Source organism: Miscanthus floridulus, chromosome 8 (assembly GCF_019320115.1).
Source record: "Miscanthus floridulus cultivar M001 chromosome 8, ASM1932011v1, whole genome shotgun sequence".
In the NCBI taxonomy this organism is placed as follows: Eukaryota; Viridiplantae; Streptophyta; class Magnoliopsida; order Poales; family Poaceae; genus Miscanthus; species Miscanthus floridulus.
Window position 1 is genome coordinate 28,062,322 of NC_089587.1, and position 24,138 is coordinate 28,086,459.

At 43.1% G+C, this 24,138-nt stretch overlaps 1 protein-coding gene across 2 annotated transcripts; it reads left to right on the top strand.

Annotated features, from left to right (window-relative positions):
- The first annotated feature begins 18,015 nt into the window (after nucleotides 1–18,015).
- On the top strand, nucleotides 18,016–22,310 carry LOC136476054 (monosaccharide-sensing protein 2-like). 2 transcript variants are annotated; one of them, XM_066473733.1, is made up of 7 exons: nucleotides 18,016–18,157; nucleotides 18,312–18,517; nucleotides 18,593–18,720; nucleotides 19,153–19,719; nucleotides 20,053–21,017; nucleotides 21,255–21,442; nucleotides 21,550–22,310. In XM_066473733.1, the coding sequence occupies exons 3-7, from the start codon at nucleotides 18,642–18,644 to the stop codon at nucleotides 21,986–21,988; spliced, it is 2,238 nt and encodes a 745-aa protein (XP_066329830.1). In that variant the 5' UTR covers nucleotides 18,016–18,157; nucleotides 18,312–18,517; nucleotides 18,593–18,641; the 3' UTR covers nucleotides 21,989–22,310. The 2 variants fall into 2 exon arrangements, with proteins under 2 accessions (XP_066329830.1, XP_066329831.1); XM_066473734.1 differs by having other exon boundaries at nucleotides 18,030–18,512.
- The last annotated feature ends 1,828 nt before the right edge of the window (nucleotides 22,311–24,138 follow it).

Here is a 24,138-nt window from a genome sequence, read left to right on the forward strand (position 1 = left end):
TTAGTGCAAAGCTCTTCTCTAGTGTAATAGTGTTCCGTAACGTCGCGCGATATTCTGTGAAGCTGGGGGTTCTTCTTCAAATGTGTGGGTGCGCGCGCGGGTTTCCCGTCGTGGGCCGCTTGTTGGGCCGGCCTGCTACGCGCATGACCATTTCCGCGTGAGCCGCTTGGGCTGTTGGACCGAATCGGTTGCCGCCGACCCTTTTCTATTTCTAAAGCATTTTCTAATTTAGCTTCTAAGGTAAATTTGTAAATTCAATATAAAATTATGTAGTTAACCAAAAATTATGAAACTAATTTTGTCAGGTTCCTAAAATCATGATCTATCTATTAGTATATTTTGTTCATATAGTTTTATAATATTCTTAGGATCTATATAATTAATTTGAGATACTTAATATTATCAAAATATAAACTTGTAGGAATTATTGTGATAAATTGGTGATAGTGTTGGCTCTAAAACTTTCACAGTAAATCCCTAACATTATTAGGTGATCACTGCAATTTTTGAGCTCCATAATAATTAGTCTGCTAAGGTAGCTAAATGAGCCATAGTTCAAAAATATATATTTAATGAATTAAATGCCAAAATACCTTGGGATTTTAGAACTAAAATATTTTTCTAGAGACAAAGCCTTACTTGACGATGTGGATATGTGGACCAGCACGTTAGTCATTAAAGCTAGCTCGTTGGCTTGCGGAGCGTAATCGTATATTTAAGAGTTGCGGTTACTGTTGATTAATTGCGTCTCTGCGTTGCATCCACATATACCATAATAGGAACAACGATGGATCATGGAGTCGACCGAGGTAGCGGAAAAGATGGTGCCTTGATGATTGTATCACCTTGATGGAATGCTAACTTTTGATTATATCTTACCCAGGCAAGCATCGGTGCATAACCTCTATTATTCTGCACTTTATTTTATGTTTGTGCATTAAGTTTTAAGGAGTTGAATGAAAACCCACTTGCATATATATATATATATATATATATATATATATATATATATATATATATATATATATATATATATATATATATATATATATATATATATATATATATATATATATATATATATATCTTTATCCTATGAGTCTTACTAGTATGATAGGATCATATAGATTGCTATGCTAGAAGTCGAGTGATTGCCTGTCACTCGCGAGAGATACGAAATATATTATTGTTGTTATTATATTACTATCACATGGAATATATATATGAATGATAATTGAAGACCGGGCGGAATGGTACTTTGAATCCGGACTTGGTTTGGCATTCGAGCGAGGCTTGGATTGCACTTGTTCCGCCTGTGTCGATTGAGGACCGTCCGTTGCATTGGATTCTAGTCAGGTCACAGACTTACTATCCTGAACACATACTTGCTTATGGGAGCGGGAAGGCTCGTTGCTCTCTTGTTATGGGTTCTGGCTCTTTCCAGATCGATTGATTGGAGGTGGGGATGGTGGAGGTCTAAGCACCACACTAAGTCCGGGACTCAGGTGTGGGGGCTTGGAGTCCAAATTTGGACGAGGACCTAGACCCCTTGACAGGAGAGTGGTGGATTGGTCCTGCTTGTGCCTGGGGTACAATGGGGCGTGTGTTTTGAGGTACCCAGTTAGGATACATTGGTTCACGAATCACCGTGAGATACGGTACGACTTGGCTACGATCTAGCACCGTAGTAAGAACTAGAATATGAAAGATGGTAAAATAGTTCTAATTGCTTACCACCTGCTTGAAAGTAGTATAGGTGCTTACCTAGAATGGTTAGATAATGGACTAATAGTGATTGCTAATAAAATTGAATATAAGGATGCACGCTTAATAATACTTCCTACAGATGCAATATCCCACAAGCCAGATAGCCTTGCATATCCTTGGAGTCTTTTAATTTCCTCCTGTCGGGTAAGTCTTGCTGAGTACAATCGAGTACTTAGGGTTTGTTCTACCCTGTTGCAGGTGACAGGGACATGTGGAGCTGACACTTGTGTGTGGAAACCTCCTGGTGGGCTCAGCGAGGATTTTCTTAACGTTGCGGACATAGAGTTTATTTGAAACTTTCACCCAAAATGGTTTACAATGGAAAAACTTATAACCTATTATGATGTATATAACGGACCATCATGTTAATGTTTAACTTGTCATTAAATGATTTTATTTCTGCTAAAACTCTGATAACATGGTTATATTCCACTGTTATAAACAATAAATATTATACTTTGATGTTGCATGGAAAGTGATGTAAGAAATGACTAAAATGTTGTAAACTTTATTGTCCCATTTATGATCCTATTGAAAAATATGGATTTTCATGTTCTCTCATGGGGTGTGTTTGATAGAACTATTTAAATTATCTCACTCTTGGGGTGTTTAGTGTCTAATGGAAGACAAGCACCTCTAGAAGTGAGTTATTTTAGGCGATTCTGCCACACCCTCATCTGTTACCATGTCCTCCTCCATGCCCACCACCACCGCACCAACCACAGCCCCACCCAGGAGGTCATTATGAGTCAGTTCATTAGGGGGGATCTGGGGGCGTCCATACCGGCAAGCTTCCCAAGTTTGATTTCCCTATGTTCGAGGGGGGTCATCCTAAATTGTGGATCAAGCAAGCCGTTCATTACTTTGAGCTCTATAGCATCGAGTCCGTTGTTTGGGTGTAGGTTGACACTATGCATTTCCATGGCAACGCCAAATGCTAGCTGTCTTTGGTGGAAGATCAGCTCGAGGCCATCACTTGGTCTGATTTCTGTTCTTAGTTGTTGTTGCGCTTTGCCAGAGATGAGCATGAGCTGTTGCTGTGTCGCTTATTTCAAATTCGGCAAACCGACCCCGTTAGTGAATACATAGACCAGTTTGTTGCCCTCGTAGATGACCTCAAAGCCTATGCCAAGCACCCTGATCCACTCTACTATACACGACGCTTTATCGATGGTTTACGTGATGAAATTAAAGCTGTCATTCTCGTTCAGCATCCTTCCACCCTTGATACTGCTTGTGTTTTGGCTCAACTCTAGGAGGAGGCGCTGGCTGCTAGTAAATGACCATTTTGGCGTTATGATCATGCCCCTACGGCTAAGCATGTCTGGCCAGGCGCGTTGGCTCTTCCTCCACCACCATAGAAGCATGTCAATGGTGATCACAAATGTCCTGCCAACAATCCACATTCTAATGCTGAAGACAAGTTTAGAGCATTGAGAGCCTCTCGTCGTGCACAATGATTGTGTGTTCGCTGTGGCGCCAAGTGGAGCCGTGATCACAAATGTGTCGAGTTTGTGTAGATTAATTTGGTGCAAGAGCTAATGGATATGTTCCCCGAGCAGGATGATGCCAAGAGTTTAGATCCTCCTTCCACAATGGCATCTTAGGTTATGATGCATCTTTCAGTGGCTACGGCAGTGGGCTCAACTTCCCCAAAGACATTCTGTTTAAAGGGTGATTGAAAGTGCAATCAAGCCCTAATTGTGGGTTTTGGTGATAATGACCACACAATTAGAGAACTAATGAGATTTATCAAGATGACAAGCAAGGAATTCATGTTCGAGGAAGCTACACGAAATGGAGGAGCCCCCAATTACAAATATAGATGGCTTCAAACTTAAAGGAGGTTTAAATTTTTTTTATTTTGAATTTGAGTATAGGAAAAGTCATACTATAAAGGGGGACACAATGCTTAAGCTAATATGTGCTACTAAGTGCTCAAATATATACATGCATCCTCAGATTCACAGCCAAGATAGTTTATACTTTATTCTTACCCTTATTGTCTTGTGCAGTGCTGCACTTGAAGAGAAGCACTGCCACAGTGTGGCACTACCATGACTTAAGTGATCGTTGGGGGCTGGGGGTATTTATACCCTTCCCTTTCCTCCCCAATGGCTCTCTGCCTCTTCTTTCTCACTCTAGCTCATCCAAAACAAAAAGGAGCATCTCTCTCTCCCTCCATTGTTGACCTTGAGCCCTCAAGCAAATCCATTGATTTCCCTATTAATCCTTGAGAGAAAAGGGTCCAAAAGTCAATTAGAGAGCATCTCCATTAATTCCCCAACTCAAAAGAGCATTTGGTTCACATTTTGGCCGGTGGTTGTGTTTGTTACTCTTGGAGCTTGGCTCTTAGCCGATTAGAGCATCACCCGTGGAGCTTGCCAACTTGTGTGGTAGTCCCGAGAGGTTTGTAACCATCTCCTAAAGCTAGTAAACTCACCCTCATCTCAAGAGTTAAGTCTCTTGACTTGAGAATGAGAAAGGGTTCTAAAGCATTAAGCCTTAGTGGCAACCTCAACAACGTGGAGGTAAGCAAGCCTTGGAGGCGAGCCGAACCACGGGATAAATCATTGTATCACTTGTGCTTGATTTACATTACTTGCATTTCATATTGTTGGTTGAGGTGATTTCTAGGGTTTCTAGTCGATCTACTTGTGTGTGGTGTTCCTACAACTTATAGCTCTTGATCTGTGACTATCATACTTGTAGTAGGCTAAGAAATTTCTCTGATCTAAGTTTCCGTTCACTGATTTTGAACTGTAACTCGAAGTTGTCTGTAGGTGTGGCAGTGCCGCTGTTCTGGTTCGTAGTGCTGAAGTCCGACAGTGTCGCCCTCCAGAGCGGCAGTGCCATAGGGTGAATTTGATAAAAGTTTGAGTATTTATTTTGACAGGCCTATTCACCCCCCCCCCTTTAGACCAACCAGAGATCCTACAAGTAGTATCGCAGCAGGTTACCTCATATACGCTTCACCGCATGAGGTATGGAGCCTGGAGGAGGAACTAGTGGTGTGAAGCAGGTGGATGTCGACATGGACAGCAGTGAGCTGAGCACGTCGATAGCAAACAACACCACACTACCACATCTTGAGGCTACCGATGTTGAAAGAGCTCTCAATGATAATGAGAGAAGAAGAAGGAAGGATGCAAGAAAGCTAAAAAGAGAAGCAAGAGAGAAGAAGAAGGAGCAGCGATTAGAGAAGAAGCAAAGGAAAGAAGAAAGAAGGCTCAAGAGAGAAGCAAGAAGAAAAAGAAGAGAAGCTAGGAAGAAGAAGAGAAGGCAACAAGTGCATCATCAAGCATATCAAGTAGTTCCAAAGATGGAGATGATGATGAGTCATACCAAGTGTCAGAGGGGAACAATACGGAGAAGAAAGGAAAGGGCAAGGCCAACAACAACAAATATGCCGCCGTATCCTTTAACTACTCTTCTATTCCTATGACTAACCATGATCAGAGATCTTTCATCAATGTGTCCATGGGCAAGTTACCTCATTTCAATGGGACTAACTTTGCCAAGTGGAAGCACTTGATGAGAGTCTATCTTATAGGTCTTCACCCCATCATTTGGGAGATTGTTTGCAATGGATTTGAGCCACCGGTTGATCCCAAGAACCCAACACTAGAAGAGATGAGAATCATTCACCTCAATGGTCAAGCCATAAGTGTGTTGCTTAGTGCCTTGGATGGTGATGAGTACAATAGAGTGATTGGAGTTGATGTTGCCGAGCAAATATGGGACACTTTGCACCTAGCACATGAAGGGGTTGACAAAATGAGAAAGGCAAGAATTGACTTGTTGATATCAAAGCTCAACCGGTTTGTAATCTTGGATGGAGAGGGGCCACAAGAGATGTTTGATAGGTTGATGACAATGGTGGGCAAGATTAGAGGCTATGATTGTGATGAGCTAGATGATCACAAAGTTGTCAAGATTATGTTGAAAGCTTATTCACCTAGAAATGAGACCATAGTCACTCTAATTAGAGACAAGAAGGAGTTTGAGTACTTGACACCAAATGATGTACTTGGGAGGATCTTGACCTTTGAGATGCAAAGAGAAGAAGCAAATGAGAGGAAGAAACTTGGAGAATTGCAAGCAAAGCTAGAGGGCATCAAGATCAAAGATGTAGCTCTCAAGGCCAGCAAATCAAGAAAGCAAGGCTCTATAAGCAAGTCCAAGATCAACCAACAAGCTTCAACTAGCAAGCCCAAATCAAGCAAGCAAGTTTAAGAAAGATTAGAGACCACATTATCTTCAAGTGAAAGTGAAAATGATAATGATCAATATGAGAAGATTGATGATGTTGCTCTCTTTATGAGTAGGTTTTACAAAGGGCTAAAGAAGCAAGGCTACAAGGTAGTGAAGAGAAGCTTCCCAAACAAGAAAAAGAGGACATGCTATAATTGTGGAAGCACCGATCACTTCATTGCCAAGTGTCCATATAAGATCAAGGACAATAAATACAAGAAGGACAAGAAAGAGGACAAGGCCAAACGTAGGAAGAGCAAGAAAACATGGGAGAAGCTCATATTGTGCATGAATGGGACTCAACTAAAGAGAGCACGAGTGAAGAGGATGAGAAGGTTGCAACCATTGCTATTCACAAGTCATCCTCTACACCAAGGCTCTTCAACAACATGTCCGATGATGACTACTACTCCCCTCACACTTGTCTCATGGCAAAACGTGAGAAGGTAAAATCCAAATCAAAGGTCAAATCTCCTCCACCTCCTAGTGATATCTCTAATAGTGATATTAGTGATAGCTCTAGTGATGATGAATCTAGTGATGAAGAAATAAACATGATAACTAAACATTTAGATGTAAAGATCAAATTATTCATCACCAAGCTAATGAAGGATTTAGAGAGTGTCCAAGCTGAGCTAGAATCTAGAGAAGAGACTCTTATTCAACAAGAGGATCTCTATATTGCTAACAAAGAAGCTCTTGCATTAGAGAGAAGTGAGGTAGAATCCTTGTGTGAGGCCTTGGCCAAAGAGCAAGAGGACCATGCTATCACAAAGAAAGCAAATAAAGCTCTTAAAAAAAAGTATTGTGACTTAGATGAAAAGCACAAAGAACTTGAGATGCAATATAGCATTCTTTGGGATAGCAACTCACATCTCACTAAGGCAAAGGAAACCTCTACTCCCTCTACTAGTCAAGGTTGCGGAAAATATTTTAATCTTGACTTGAATGCTTATTCCACTAACCTTGCAAACATGGAAGCTATGAGAAAGGAGATTGCTAGGCTTAATGAAGTCATTGGAAAATTGTGGATAAGTGTGACCCAATCCAATGATAAGAAGGTTGATGAATCAAAAGGGCCACAATTGAAGCAAGGAAGGCATCCCTCAATCAAGCATGGGCTCGGTCACACAAAAGGAGCAAAGACAAATGGAAGAAGGATAGTGAATGGCTATGAGTGTGTGTAGTTTGAGAGGAAGGGTAAAATTGGTATAGATCCGCCTGCACAGACCGCGACAGTGCAGCATCCTAGAGCAATAGTGCCACATAGCGATAGTGCCACATTGAAGGGCGGCATGCCACGCCCCATAAAAATGGGAAGACTACCAATTCTGTTCCTGATCAAACTAAGCCCAAGAAGAAGGTGTACCAGGAAAAATAGGCTTTCTAGAAGCCTAAGGAATCAGTGTGGGCCACCAAGAATAAGTATGCCTACCAACCGAAGACTTATGCACCTCGATAAAGCTTGACATCATGCTTTGTTTTGAGGAACAACAACAGTGGGAAAGTGGTGGCAAAATATGTTGGAAAGAAAACCAACATATATAGGAATACTTCTATTTGGGTTCCTAAGATTCTTATGACTAACATGCAAGGCCCCAAGTCAAATTAGGGACCTAAATCTAGCAACTAAACTTGTTTTGTAGGCATACTCCTCTGGTGGATAAAGTGAGGTGCTTGATAGTGGATGTACAAATTATATGACCAGAGAAAGGAGTATGTTCTCATCATATTCCCTGATGATGCACTCAAATGAAAATATTATCTTTGGAGATAATTCAAAGGGGGATGTGATTGGTCTCGGTAAAGTTGCTATAACCCTCGAGCATTCAATTACAAATGTATTACATGTTGATTCATTAAGTTACAACTTGTTGTCCATTTCTCAATTGTGTGAGATGGGCTACAATTGTCTCTTTACGGATAAGGGTGTGGAAGTCTTTAGAAGGGAGGATTCCTCTATTGTCTTTACGGGTCGATTAAAGAATAAGCTTTACTTAGTTTATTTCAACAAAAGTAAAGCTAAGCTTGAGACTTGTTTAGTGGCAAAATCTAGCATGGATTGGCTTTGGCATCGCTGACTAGCCCATGTTGAGATGAGGAACTTGGCCAAACTTCTAAAAGATGAACACATCCTTGGACTAACAAATGTTCACTTTGAGAAAGATAGGATTTATAGCGCTTGTCAAGCCAGAAAGCAAGTTGGAGCACCTCACCCACCAAAGAGCATCATGACCACCACCAACCATTGGAGCTAATACATATAGATCTCTTTGGACCGGTCGCCTACCTAAGTATCGGGGATAACAAATATAGTCTTGTTATTGTTGATGACTATTCCTGTTTCACTTGGGTATTTTTCTTGCATGATAAGTGCTAAGTTCAAGAGAAGGTGAAGATATTTGTTAGAAGAGCTCAAAAGGAGTTTGGTCTTCCCATCAAGAAAGTGAGAAGTAAGAATGGGACCGAATTTAAGAATACTCTAGTTGAGAAGTTTCTTGATGAATAGGGCATCAGGCATGAGTTTTCAACTCCATACACACCTCAACAAAATGGTGTAGTAGAGAGGAAGAACCGTACACTCATTGACATGGCAAGGACAATGCTAGATGAGTACAAGACGTCGGACATCTTTTGATGTGATGCCATCAACACCACTTACTATGCCATCAACCACCTCTACCTACACAAGAAGTTGAAGAAAACTCCATATGAGCTTCTAACCGGTAACAAGCCTAAGGTGTCTTACTTTAGAGTGTTTGGGTGCAAGTGTTTCATACTTAACAAGAAACCCAAAACCTCTAAGTTTGCACCTAAAGTTGATGAAGGTTTTCTTCTTGGTTATGGATCAAATGAACATGCCTACCGTGTCTTCAACAAAACCTCTGGGAGAGTTGAGATTGCAGTAGACGTGACATTTGATGAATCTAATGGCTCTCAAGTGGAGCAAGTTGATTCAAGTGTTGTAGAAAAGGAGGATCCACCATGTGAAGCAATCAAGCAATTGAATATTGATGATATTAGACCATAAGAAGAAGTCACTGAAGTGGAGTTTCCTCAAGTTGCTGCTGCACCTATTTCCGCTAACGTACCTGATGCTACATTGCAGCAAGCATCTATCGCAACTCCAGAGTGTGGCAATGCTGCACCTACATAGTCAGCAGTAGCTGATTCGACTCCAGCTCATGGACAAAACCTACAACCCATATTTGAGCAAGAAGATGATGAAGATCCAGAAGATGAACAAGAGGCCACTAAGCATCCAAGGCTAAGGCAAACAATACAACGGGATTATCCTGTTGATAACATCCTTGGGAGTCTTCAAAAGGGGGTAACAACTCATTCACATTTAACAAACTTTTGTCAATATTACTCGTTTGTTTTCTCTTTGGAGCCTCTTAAGGTAGAACAAGCACTTGGAGACCTAGATTGAGTGATGGCCATGCAAGAAGAGCTCAATAACTTTGAAAGAAATCAAGTGTGGACTTTGGTGGAATGACTCAATACCAATATCATTGGCACCAAGTGGGTCTTCCGTAATAAGCAAGATGAGAATGGAATGGTGATAAGGAACAAGGCAAGGTTGGTTGCTCAAGGTTTCACTCAAGTAGAGGGCTTGGACTTTGAAGAAACATATGCACTGATGGCAAGACTTGAAGCAATTAGAATGCTTCTAGCCTATGCCGCTTATCACAACTTCAACCTATATAAAATAGATGTGAAGAGTGCATTTCTCAACGGCCCTATTCAAGAACTTGTCTATGTTGAGCAACCACTGGGCTTTGAAGATCATAAGTTTCCCAACCATGTCTACAAACTCCAAAAGGCGCTCTATGGGCTTAAGCAAGCACCAAGAGCATGGTATGAATGCCTTAAAGAATTCTTACTTAAACAAGGCTTTGAAATAGGCAAAGCCGATCCTACCCTTTTCACTCACAAAGTTGGCAAAGATATATTTGTGTGCCAAATATATGTCGATGATATAATATTTGATAGTACTAACCATTCTTTTTGTGAGGAATTTAGTAGGATCATGACCAAGAGATTTGAGATGTCCATGATGGGTGAATTGAAGTTCTTCCTTGGATTTCAAATCAAGCAAGTGAAGGATGAAACTTTTATTAGCCAAATGAAGTACACCCATGATATGCTCAAGAAGTTTGACATGGTGAATGCCAAGCCTATCAAAACTCCCATGCCAACCAATGGACATCTAGATCTCAATGATGAAGGGAAAGTCGTGGATACTAAGGTATATCGCTCCATGATCGTCTCTCTACTTTATTTGTGTGCATCTAGGCCTGATATTATGCTAAGTGTGTGCATGTGTGCTAGATTTCAAGCTAACCCGAAAGAGTGTCACTTAGTGGCCGTTAAGAGAATCTTGAGATATTTAGTACACATTCCTAACCTTGGCTTATGGTATCCTAAGGGCTCTAGGTTTGATCTACTTGGGTATTCATATTCCGATTACGCCGGTTGCAAAGTAGATCGAAAAAGCACTTTGGGGACATGTCAATTCTTTGGATGGTCCCTAGTGTCTTGGAGTTCTAAGAAGCAAAATTATGTAGCCCTTTCCACCGTCGAGGCCGAGTATGTTTCAACCGGTGCATGTTGTGCTCAACTACTTTGTGAAAGCTCTAGTTTGGTTTTGGTTAATTGATGAAACCCTAAGTGCTAACCTAGTTTATCAAGATGATTATGAGATAGGTAGCACTACTCCAAGTGATGAAGCAATGGCGAAGATCATGACAATGGTGATGGCATGGTGATGATCAAATGCTTAAACTTGGAAAAGAAGAAAGAGAAAAACAAAAGGCTCAAGGTAAAGGTATAAAAAGTAGGAGTCATTTTGTTTTAGTGATCAAGACACTTAGTGAGTGTGATCACATTTAGGATAGATAGCCATACTATTAAGAGGAGTGAAACTCGTATCAGAATGCGGTTATCAAAGTACCACTAGATGCTCTAACTCATTGCATATACATTTAGGATCTAGTGGAGTGCTAACATCCTTGAAAATGTTTGTGAAAATATGCTAACACTTGTGCACAAGGTGATACACTTGGTGGTGTTGGCACATCTACAAAGGAGGTGGTGTTTGCAGGGTTGAGATGGGTTTGGGTCCCTCTCTCCCTCCCGCCGAGCTTGCTCGGCGGGATTCGGCACTTTCGGAAAAACGGAATGCCTATTTTCTATTGCGCCGGATGCAAATTCTTGTGGTTGGCACATTGGAGCAAGGGTGAAGAAGTTAGAAGTGAAAACGAGTTGATCGCGAAGATACTGGCGTCGGTCAACTGACCGGACGCTGGGTCTGAAAGCATCGGACGCTGGTTTCTACGTCCGGTCAAACTGACATGGCAACACAGTGACTAGGGTATTGCACTAGACGCTGGTCTGTGTCCAGTCAAGGTGGACCAGACGCGTCCGATCGAAGAAAACTGGATTTAGACCCTTACTGTAAACGACCAGACGTTGGTGGTTCAGTGTCCGGTCAGTTTTGCCGGAGCGTCCGGTCAGTTAATAGCCGTTGTGATCTGGCGGCTCAAGTTTAACTCAGAATGACACGTGGCTTACATCTGTGGACCAGACGCTGTGTCCAGGGTCCGGTCAGTATGACCAGAGCGTCTAGTCAGAGCGCGTTTTGCCCAGTGAAGGGGTATAACGGCTCTATTTGATGGGGGCTCTATTTATAGCCCCATGGCCGGCTCAAGGGAGCTCTCTTGCACATTTTCATTGATATAGCAACCTTGTGAGCTTAGCCAAAGTTCTCCCACTCATCTCCATCATTGATCCATCATCATTGTGAGATTGGGAGAGAATCCAAGTGCATTGCTTGAGTGATTGCATCTAGTGGCACTTGGTATTCGTGTTGCGCTGCGGATTTCGCTTGTTTCTCTTGGTGGTTGCCACCACCTAGATGGTTGGAGCAGCGGTGGAGGATTGGCACAAGTCGGTGATTGTTCGTGGCCGCCTTCGGTGATTGTGAGGGGAGTTGTACCTTCCCCGGCGGAGTGCAGAAAGGTACCTCTAGTAAATTGCTCGTGTCATTGAGTTACCTCACTTGTGGGTCAGTTCTTGCGGTGTCCTATCGTGTGGACGAGGTTTGTGAAACACCTCTTAGCCGCCAAACCACCAAGTGTTGGTCGACACAACTGAAGGGTCGAGATGGCGACTAGAGGGGGGTGAATAGTCTTTACTAAAACTTAATCGCGTCGGCTAACCGATACAAATGCGGAATTAAAACTATTGGTCTAGCCAAGACTATACCCCACTATATATGTTCACTAGCACCTTGCAAAGATAACAATTATGCAACAAAGGTGCCGGACTAGCTAGAGCTCTCCTAAACAATTCTAAGAGCAAGGTTACACAAACCTATGCCACTAGTATTTTAAGCAACAAGAGAGCTCCTACACATGCTAGTAAGCAAAAGCACAAAGCTAACGATGCTCACTAGCAATGCTCAATAACAAGGCAACCAATGCCTAATTAGAGAGCGCAATTACTTAGCTACACATACTAAGTAATGTGACTAACAAGGTTATATAAACTAAATTAGCCACGCATGGGAGCTACTTCTATGCTACACAAGCAAGAAGGTAATTAGCAAGCTACACAAGCTATCTAATTACAAGAGCAACTACACAAGCTTAATATGTATAAAAGTAATTGCAAGCTTGTGTAACGGGGATGCAAACCAACCGGAAGAATAAGGTTGACACGATGATTTTTCTCCCGAGGTTCACGTGTTTGCCAACACGCTAGTCCCCGTTGTGTCGACCGCTCACTTGGTGGTTCGGCGGCTAATTAGCATCACCCGCTAAGCCCGCACATCGAGCGCCACAAGAACCTACCCCTTGAGTGAGGGTAGCTCAATGACACGCTTTACTAGAGTTGCTCTTCGCAGCTCCCGCGGGGCGAGCACAATGCCCCTCACAAGCACTTCTCCGGAGCGCCGCACAAGCTTCTTGCGGGCTTCGACGGAGACCACCACCAAGCCATCTAGGAGGTGGCAACCTCCAAGAGTAACAAGCACCACCGGCTTGCAACTCGATCACCTAGTGCCACTCGATGCAACCTCACGATGCAATCGCAGTAGAATCGCTCACTCACACAATCGGATGATCGCTATCAAGTATGTGTGAGATGGAGGGCTCCTAAGCACTCTCAAGCATGGACACAAAGTCCCCCAAGGTGCTCAGCACCAGCCATGGCCGAAGGCCACTTCTATTTATAGCCCCAAGGGCTAAACTAGCTGTTACCCCTTCACTGGGCAACGGTCGGGCCGACCGGACGCTCCGGTCGTGTTGATCGGACGCTGGACCTCAGCATCCGGTCGCCCGTAGACGACCACGTGTCCCGATTTCAACGATCACTTGACCTGACCGGACGCAGCAGCTTCAACTGACCGGACGCTGGACCCTCAGCATCCGGTCGTTTCCAGTAAGCTCCCGAGCATGACCGGACGCGTCCGGTCGAACGCGATCGGACGCAGCACCAGCGTCCGGTCACTCTCCAGCTACTGCTACACTCCATGTCAGCGCGACCGGACGCAGACAGTCAGCGTCTGGTGCATTTGGATCCAGTGTCCGGTCACTTGACCAACGCTGGCATCTCCTCCATTTTCTTCACCCTTGCTCAAGTGTGCTAACCACAAGAATTTGCATCCGGCGCAATAGAGAATAGACATTCCATTTTCCCGAAAGCGCCGAATCTCGCCGAGCAAGCTCGGCGGGAGGGAGAGAGGGACCCAAAACCCATCTCACCCCTACAAACACCACCTCCTTTGTAAATGTGCCAACACCACCAAGTGTACACCATCATGTGTATGTGTGTTAGCATTTTCACAATCATTTCCCAAAGGATGTTAGCCACTCAACTTGCCACGCCACTCGATCCTAGCGACAATGCAAAGTTAGATCACTCGAGTGGCACTAGATGACTGATATGCAAACAAGTTTGCTCCTCTTGATAGTACGGCCATCTATCCTAAACCCGGTCATAAACTTCTCTACTCACCTATGACCGGTGAAATGAAATGCCCTAGGTTATACCTTTGCCTTGCGCATTCCATTCCATCTCCTCCAATGTCGATGCAACACATGCACCAACACGATCAACAATGATATGATCCACTTCATATCATCACATGATCATATTGGTTCATCGATCTTGACTCTACTTGCTCTTCACCATTGCCATCGTCCATCGGCGCCAAGTCTTGCTCAAGCTTCACCGCCACGCGATCCATCACTCCAAAGCCTTCAACTTGCCCTTCACGCTTGCAACCGGTCCATCAAGCCAAGTCTTGTCTTGATCTTCTCCACCTTGATCACATGACTCAATGTCATGTCTCATGTGCAATAAGCTCCTTCATCATCACATGTGTGAGCTTTGCAACATCTCCAAGCCATTTTCACCTCCATGGCATATGTTGCTCACACACATGTACCTATGGACTAATCACCTGTGTATCTCACATAAACACAATTAGTCCACCTAGGTTGTCACTCAATTACCAAAACCAACAAGGACCTTTCAACAATGGGGACTAGCGTGTTGGCAAACATGTGAACCTCGGGAGAAAAATCGGTTGTCTCTTGTCATTTGCATTCTCCCAGTGATTGGCTTGATCTTCATCTTGTGATTGGTTCATCCCCTACACGGCGGTATAATCACCCTACTTACTTGTTTACATTCTTGTAAACTAGTTGCTATAAGCTCTTTAGTGTAATTAGAATTGAGAGCTTGCTTTATTATTTACATTCATCTAGTTGAGCTCTTTAGACTAGTAAGTTTGTGTGCCTTATTTAACATTGCAACTAGAAGTGTTGGATAGGTGGCTTGCAACCCTTGTAGAGCTAGAGCAAGTTTGCATTACGCTATTTGTCATACTAATCAAATTGCTCTAGTTGATTTATAGATTTTTAAATAGGCTATTCACCCCCCTCTAGCCATACTAGGACCTTTCACTTTGGATGAGCCAAACCCTTCAAGATTTCGGATGTCACTTTACAAAAATCCCACTCTTGTGTGATAACGAAAGTGCCATAAAGTTAGCCAACAATCCCATAAGCCACTCAAGAACTAAACATATAGATATTCGACATCATTTCTTGAGAGACCACGAAGCCAAAGGAGATATCGAAATTCGCCATGTGAGCACCGAAAAATAACTAGCCGATATCTCCACTAAGCCTCTCGATGAGTCAAGGTTTTGTGCTTTGCGTAGTGAGCTAAATATACTTGATTCTCGTAATGTGGTTTGAATTATAGCACACCTTGATTGATAAACTAGCATGGATAAGATAAATGAATTACAAAAGTATAAATATTATGCTTAAAATGTTTTATCATAAGAAACAAGTGCATTGTGATCATTGTTTGTATTGAGTATTTGTTGCTGATCATAATGTGCTTGAGATATGTGTCCATATCCTATATATATAGAGGTATTTAGTTAGTAGCTAAATTTGCTATACTAGGGAGTGCGGCTGTACCGTGCCTACCCTACGGTAGTGCCGCACTGCTGTAGTGCTGTTGTTCTTCTACGTCGTCATCAGCAGCAGCCCTAGCTCATGGACGGAGCTAATTCATCTCTTTCCTCCTCAATCCGCGTGAATCAAGGTGAAATCCTAACCTAATCCCGATCTATGCCATGGAGTTCTATATTTGTTGGAAGATGGTTTCTAGTGACTGCATGATTAGGATAGAAACTAGTTTGATGGATGAATTGAATCAAAACAATGATTCATTGGTTGAGCCTCATCTGTACCCGTGGCAATGCTGCATGTTGGGTGCGGCAGTGCCGCACTCAACAAATTGAACTTGTAAATGCAGATGTTGTTCCATCGATGACTCTCTATTTTGGTTGGATTTATGCACCAGATTTGTTTCTATCTTAAACATATAGCCACTTTATCTATATTGTAGACAACTCCATGTATTTGTTTAGGTCTACTCATTCTAAGATTGTCTAGTGGTTTAGGAGAATGTTTGAGAAATAGTATGAATAGTTGAGAAGAATTGAATCGTGGGAGAGGTGAAGCACTAGGTGCGGCAGTGCCGCTCCTAGGGTGTAGCAGTGTCGCACCCTCTGACCTGATTAGTTCAGAGTGCTTTCCTAACTCGAGATTTGAATCATCTCATCTATCCAGAGTGTTTTACATGTGTTCTTCTATACCTCTTATGTACAGTTTCTTATTTGGACCTAGATTTGTTTGCATAGATGTCCTCTGGAGGTGATGATGACCAGAGGGGGAAGAGGAAGATGACTGAGCCTCGGGATAAACATATGCCTCATCGTGGTCATGGCAGGACCATAGGGGGCAGCAGCAGTGCAGCAGGCAGAGATATTGTCAGAGATAGGGGAAGGAGAGATCAGATGATCTAGGATGAGGAGAACCTAGAGAGGGTTGGCCGCACCATTCCTCCAGGTGCTTGCCCAGATACTCCACCTCATCTTGAGGAGTTTGATAGGAGCTACATCAGAAAGTATTATGAGGATGTAGTCATGAGGCGTCCTATTGACACACGTGCTCATCTCATGCTCAATTATGCGAGAAATCTAAAGATGGTGGAAGAAGCATGGGAGAATAATCCCTATGAGCAGCCAAAGAATTTGGAGATAGACTACAAGTTTTGGAATAAGTTTCATTCCAACTTCTATGCATCTGTGAACTTCAACTCCAAGAAATCCAAAGTTGTCAAGATGCAGTATGTTGATTGGGAGGAGATGAAGGCAAAGAATGAGCCAGAATTCAATAAAGTGATCAAGGCTTGTGAGTTATTTGGCCTCACTGATATTATGAGCTTCAGATATAATTAGAATGAAGAAGTGCTAGCCCAGTTCTATGAAACTTTCTTCTATAGTATCTACACTAATGAGATTCACTCGATGACTGAGGGACAGCATTATAGAGTTGATTTTGTGACTTTTAGCCGGATCCTTGGTTTTGGAGAGGAGGAACGGGGCTTCACTTACATTCATGATGAGGCTAGAGCTGAGATCCACGACATTGCATATATGTGAATTGACAGGAGAAGTGCAGATGGGAAGGTCTATGGCCTGAAGAGCTATTATTACATTCTGAACAATTTGATCAGGCACACTATCAATCCCAATGATGGAGCAGCTTCTGATCTTAATGGATATATGAGGAATGTGCTAGCCAGATTCTCCTAGAGGTGACAGGTTTAATGTCCCTCGCTTCGTGTGGCGTGAGCTGAGGAACGCCATGAAGGATGGGAGAAAGGGGATACCCTATGCCCCCTATCTCATGTTTATGATTGAGAGGATCTCTGGCTACAGATTTGAGAAAGATGGTCTTCACACCATCTACAAAATAGAGAAGACCCGAGGAGCAGGTGCTAGCAGGGCAGTGAGACGCTCTCCATCAGTTGAGGACATGCCTGAGTTGTTCCGATCTAGGCCTCACAAGGAAAAGAAGATAAAGAAGTTTGAGAGATGAATTAAGGTTATTTTCACCACTTGCACCTATGCAGTGAGGACCGCATATCAGGACTGGTTGGAGAACCGTGAAGCCAACCGGGAGGCTAGAGAGCGTGCAGGACTACCACCTCTTTCTCTAGTTCAGTCACCGTCGAGATTTGATGACCTCCCTAATTTTTCTGGGACAGATTCAGATGAGGAGGAGCAGGAGCGGCCAGAGCTTGATTCTACGGTCGAGCAATAAAAAAAAACTAGTACTGATTTACTACTGTCCAGGCTCCACCAGCGTGACAGATCGGTTCCTCCTGTGTGTGCATGTGCAGAGCTCCTGCTCGAGCAGCTGCTGCGCGGTGCTCCTTCGCTGGAAAGGTGGGACGGGATTTTTGGGCATCTCCTCTCGCTCTGAGTGTGTTCTCGGGATTATTTACATATTACCATCATTATAATATGAATAATATAAAAAATATTATATCAATGTCATGTGTCAGTAATATAGGCTGCATATGCGTAATAATAGTAAATACATACAATGTCTCCCGCGTTGTCGAGGGATCTCGCCGCCGGACGCGGAAAGGCCGTTTTTTTCCTTCTCCTTTTCTGTTTCTTTCCCTTGTTCCTCGCTGGCAGCCGCGGGCGACGACGGTGGTGGCGCACTGCTGCCGCGGCCGCGCTGGGAAGGAGGCGAGGCCTAGTTCGCTGTTGCATTTTTTTCCCCTTCTGAGATGAGATTTCTTTACTGTTACCTGCTGCGGCGTCGCTCTCGTGTCATCTCATCTCCATGTGGCATCTGGCACTTGCTTCGCCTCCCACTGAGCCCCTTTTTCCTCACTTGCAGGGACCCTGGTCGCCCGCTTCCTTCTTCTACAACTATTCTATTGTCAGCGGCTCAGCGCCCAGCGGCAGGGGCAGGGGCACGGGTAGATTGGGAGAGCGGCTCTTGTCTTTCAGTCGAGACGGCCCTCGTCGTCTCTGATCTGGACCGGAGGGAGCAGCTCCTTCCATCAGCTGTTCTTGGGCTGCTTCGTCTTCTTCGGAGGTAAGGTAAGACACTCAAGTTCTGCAACAACTGCGTTATCTCCCGTGTGTTCCATTTCGAACTGGGTCTCGCGGTTGCAGGAGCCGGTGACCTCGGACGTGCTGTTGCGTGCCTTTGTTGGAGGGCAAGATGTCGGGGGCTGTTCTTGTCGCCATCGCCGCCTCGATCGGCAATCTGTTGCAGGGGTGGGACAATGCCACCATCGCAGGTAAATCTCGGCAGATCGGTTTTACTGGGATGTTTCTCACTCTCGTCGAGTCAGTTTTCTAGTTCCATCAGATCAAATCCTTGGACACTCGGATCAGATGCTGCTCACGCTCAGTAGTAGTTGCTGGGTAGTTATCAGATCGTGTGTAGTGTTCTCAATTTCTCATTGAAGTACCTGAGAAGTTCAGTTGGTTGTTGTTTGATTTTCAATTTATCATTTATCAGACTAACTTCCTCGCAAAGAAAATATCAGAGTAACTTGGCACTGACGCTGTCAATTAAGAAAAGAAATATATTCCCAGGACTGTAATGATTCCATTACAGTTATGTGGTGTCGAACTATTACCTTTTGCTATGTTTTGTCCTGAAAATATCGGTGGGGTCATTTTGTTTTAAGATTAAAGATTATTAACAACATAATTGTTTCCTCCAGGTGCTGTTCTGTACATAAAGAAGGAATTCCAATTACAAAGTGAGCCCACTGTGGAGGGGCTAATTGTGGCCATGTCACTTATTGGCGCCACCATCATCACTACATTCTCTGGGCCGGTATCAGACTGGATCGGCCGGCGCCCTATGCTTATCCTCTCTTCAGTTCTATACTTCCTCAGCAGCCTCATCATGCTATGGTCCCCTAATGTCTATGTCCTGCTGCTGGCACGCCTCGTAGACGGATTCGGTATTGGCTTGGCTGTCACGCTTGTGCCTTTGTACATTTCAGAAACAGCCCCTCCAGAGATTAGAGGTTTGCTGAATACGCTACCGCAGTTCAGTGGATCAGGAGGAATGTTCTTGTCATACTGCATGGTGTTTGGGATGTCACTGTTGCCATCACCTGATTGGAGAATTATGCTTGGGGTGCTCGCGATACCTTCATTGTTCTTCTTTGGATTGACATTATTTTATCTTCCTGAATCCCCAAGATGGCTTGTTAGCAAAGGGCGGATGGCAGAGGCAAAGAAGGTGTTGCAAAAATTACGCAGCAAAGAAGATGTCTCAGGTCTGTTTTACAAAAAATTTGATGCGCATTTTACTTGGAGTATTTTGTTCTAGCTGACTAGAGCCTAATTGTTGCTCCCTCTAGTAATACTGAATTGTAGGCATCAAGGAAGTTGTTTTGCTATAGCTCGTTGGTATTTCATATAAAGGAAGTTGTTTTGCTATAGCTCGTTGGTATTTCATATATATTTGTTAGTAATTAAAGCGTTAGCTTCAAACTTGACACTTAGCTATTTTATCCAGCACATATTTTAGTTTCTGATTTGAAATTTATTTATTTAACAATGACATATGCAAAAAGGCCATGTGATAATTCCAAGTATGCAATTCGCAGGTGAATTGTCCCTTCTTGTTGAAGGGTTGGAGGTTGGAGGAGACACTTCGATTGAAGAGTACATCATTGGCCCTGCCACTGAGGCAGCCGATGATCATGTTACTGATGGTGATAAGGAACAAATCACACTTTATGGGCCTGAAGAAGGCCAGTCATGGATTGCTCGACCTTCCAAGGGACCCAGCATGCTTGGAAGTGTGCTTTCTCTCGCATCTCGTCATGGCAGCATGGTGAACCAGAGTGTACCCCTTATGGATCCAATTGTGACACTTTTTGGGAGTGTCCATGAGAATATGCCTCAAGCTGGAGGAAGTATGAGGAGCACATTGTTTCCAAACTTTGGAAGTATGTTCAGCGTCACAGATCAGCATGCCAAAAATGAGCAGTGGGACGAAGAGAATCTTCACAGGGATGATGAGGAGTATGCATCTGATGGTGCAGGAGGTGATTATGAGGACAATCTGCACAGCCCATTGCTGTCCAGGCAGACAACAAGTGCGGAAGGGAAGGACATTGTGCACCATGGTCACCGTGGAAGTGCTTTGAGCATGAGAAGGCAAAGCCTCTTGGGGGAGGCTGGAGAGGGTGTGAACAGCACTGATATTGGTGGGGGGTGGCAGCTTGCATGGAAATGGTCAGAGAAGGAAGGTGAGGATGGTAAGAAGCAAGGTGGTTTCAAAAGAGTCTACTTACACCAAGAGGGAGTTCCTGGCTCAAGAATGGGCTCAATTCTTTCACTTCCTGGTGGTGGCGATGTTCCTGAGGGTGGCGAGTTTGTACATGCTGCTGCTTTAGTAAGCCAGTCAGCACTTTTCTCGAAGGATCTTACCAAACCACGCATGTCTGGTGCTGCCATGGTTCACCCATCCGAGGTAGCCGCCAAAGGTTCAAGTTGGAAAGATTTGTTTGAACCTGGTGTGAGGCGTGCCCTGTTAGTCGGTGTTGGAATTCAGATCCTTCAACAGGTAGAGCTAATTTAATCAGTTAACCATGTAGAAGTTTGTTTCTTGTGGCTATGCACACAATAAATGAAGTAATTAATATCCAAGTAACTAATTCAATTAGAATTCTTCTTGAAGAGAGATCGTCATACAATTCATTTTAAATTAGCAGTTCTGAAGTTTTAGATTAATAAGTATGATTATTAACTTGTATCCTAAAAGTACTCCACTAACTTGAGTTATTTTATTTCTCACATTCAGTTTGCTGGAATAAATGGTGTTCTGTACTATACCCCACAAATTCTCGAGCAAGCTGGCGTGGCAGTTCTTCTTTCCAATCTTGGTCTCAGCTCGGCATCAGCATCCATCTTGATCAGTTCTCTCACTACCTTACTGATGCTTCCTAGCATTGGCTTAGCCATGAGACTTATGGATCTTTCTGGAAGAAGGTAATTTATTTCTTTTTGTTTACATCATATTAGTATTACCACTTAACAGAAATTTATAAATGCGCACAAAGGATCCTTATATGCTATATTAACACCGTTTTCTGCAGGTTTTTGCTGCTAGGCACAATTCCAATCTTGATAGCATCTTTAGTTATCCTGGTCGTGTCCAATGTTATTGACTTGGGTACAGTGGCCCATGCTGCGCTCTCCACAGTCAGTGTCATCATCTACTTCTGCTGCTTTGTCATGGGATTTGGTCCCATCCCCAACATTCTATGTGCAGAGATCTTTCCAACTAGGGTTCGCGGTCTCTGCATTGCCATCTGTTCCTTGACATTTTGGATCGGAGACATCATTGTCACCTACAGCCTTCCTGTGATGCTGAATGCTATTGGACTAGCAGGTGTTTTTGGCATATATGCAGTCGTATGCTTGATTGCCTTTGTGTTTGTCTTCCTTAAGGTTCCTGAGACAAAGGGAATGCCCCTTGAAGTCATCACTGAGTTCTTTGCAGTTGGTGCGAAGCAAGCGGCTGCAAAAGCCTAATTCCTTTGGTACCTTTGCCTGCAACTTTTGCACTGTGAATTATAAACTTGAAGGGATCTCACCAAGAAGCTCTTTCGATTTGTATAAATGGTGAGGGAACAGACATCTGCTCATGCTCCGCAAGCGACAGCAAGATTCCCTCAATGGCAAAGAGCAGTTGTTAAGTTGTCAATGTTATTTACCATATATGTTGTTACCTATTAGTACTGTATTAGTCAAGCTATTCAGCACTTCTTGTTAGTAGAGATGTTTAGAACAAAAATAATGATCTGATCCTGTGGTATAATATTCAAATCTCAAATAAAGAAAATACCGTTTCTCATATCGCCTTTGCAAGCTTTTTCACTACTCTGATATTACCACACTCCTCGGTTCTCATTCAGAGAATCAATTGCAGGCTCATATTGTAAACTCTCTTCATATGAAGGAGTTGCCTTGGACACATTTGCTAGAAGTTGAATTCCTGTTATATCATATGAAATATTAAGCTTAAGTGACTGTATACCAGTTTATATCTCCTTAATAACAAAATGCCACTACAAAAGCACCAAAAAGGCTCAGTCCATTGATTTTGAGTGTCTGGTGGCTAGGATTTATTACCTGGCGGCTATTTTGATTTTGAGTGTCTGGTGACCAGAATTTATTGCCTGGTGGACATTTGCGAAACCAAAAATTGAGGAGGATTTTAACTCTTAGGGGATAAAATCCTCCTCAATTTCCTCCAATCCCTTTGGATTGAGGATTAACAGAACAAGCCCTAATAGGGGAGCTTGTCACGCAGCTCAACCGGGGTTGGATGGATGCACCTTGAGTGATTCTAGCCTTTAAGTGCATGAATATCCATTCAATACATTTGTATATATCTATGAAGTTATCATGACCCCTTTTATTGTTTATTTGTGTTGGGGTGTTCCTCCACATGAAGGGTGATTTTGAGCCCAGCAATGCAGCCCAAATGTAGCTCACGAGCCCAGCTCTTGTGAGTCGTTGATTTCGGTTGGAATAAACGGTGGGCATTGATTCTTGGAAGGAATAAAAAAAAACTTAGCCTCCATTGCTTCAACTGCTGCTGTTGAAAGAGAGAGGGGGGAGGAGAGAGCGGAACAAAAGAACACCACAACATGAGAGAAGAGAGGAAGAAGAAGGAGAAGCAAATCTGTCTAGGTTTAGTGGCTCTAAGCCGGTCATCTTCAGGCCAGTGATTGGAGGCTCAAACGTGGTTGAACTGGCACCAAACTTTGTGAGCTCGTTCCTTAGTTAGAGTACTTTGACCTGTTTAATTGGTTTGAGGATTGGTTGAGTAGAGCACCAGATTTGAAAGGGGTTTTGTTAGTTTAGGTTACCAGGACAGAGTAGTTCTGGTATATGATTCTTTTTTGTGGTGAAATGGTGTCCGATTGAGCAGAAACTTACTCAGTGGTTATGGCCTTTAGGGGACTCGTGGATCTACATGCCTACCAAAATTCGTGCACAGTGAAACTATAATTTGTGAGATGTGAACTGATTGCCGAGGAGGACAAAATCTACGACTTCTCCGTTTAGTTGTTGTTATTCCTCTTGTTAGAAGGTTGTGGTTATAGTTGATGCCAAGTTTGTAACTTGACGAATGTATTGCTGTGGGTGTAATCCTCTAGATGCTCTAGAGAAGACTCTTTATACCCATTGTTAATTATAGTAGAAGCTTAGGGTGGATTGGTTGGTCCCATGATTTTTACTCCTCGTCTTAAGGGTAAATTATCGTGCCTGTTATGCATGTAATTGTTAATTCTGATATTGATCTGATGGTAGATGTTCTCATCATGATTCATCACGTGATGAGGAATTAATTGTACATTGTTTCTATCCTTTTATCCCAACAATTTGTACTCATGTCATTAGATGAATTTAACAAAGCGGGTTGCCACACCCACGCTGCAATGCACCATCTTCTCTATCTGATCCGTATGTCACGTATCATTTCAATACCTTAATACTGACTAGCGAATGTCGCAATGGAAGAAAAAACCCTAGCATGCTTAACCCCAATAAACATGGCCTAAAACTTAATTGTGAAAATTACACATTATTGTTAGGCAATAATATTTATTTGCATATATTTTAAAAATGCTATGAAAATTGTAGAATTAAACCCATAATTTAAACTTTCTTTC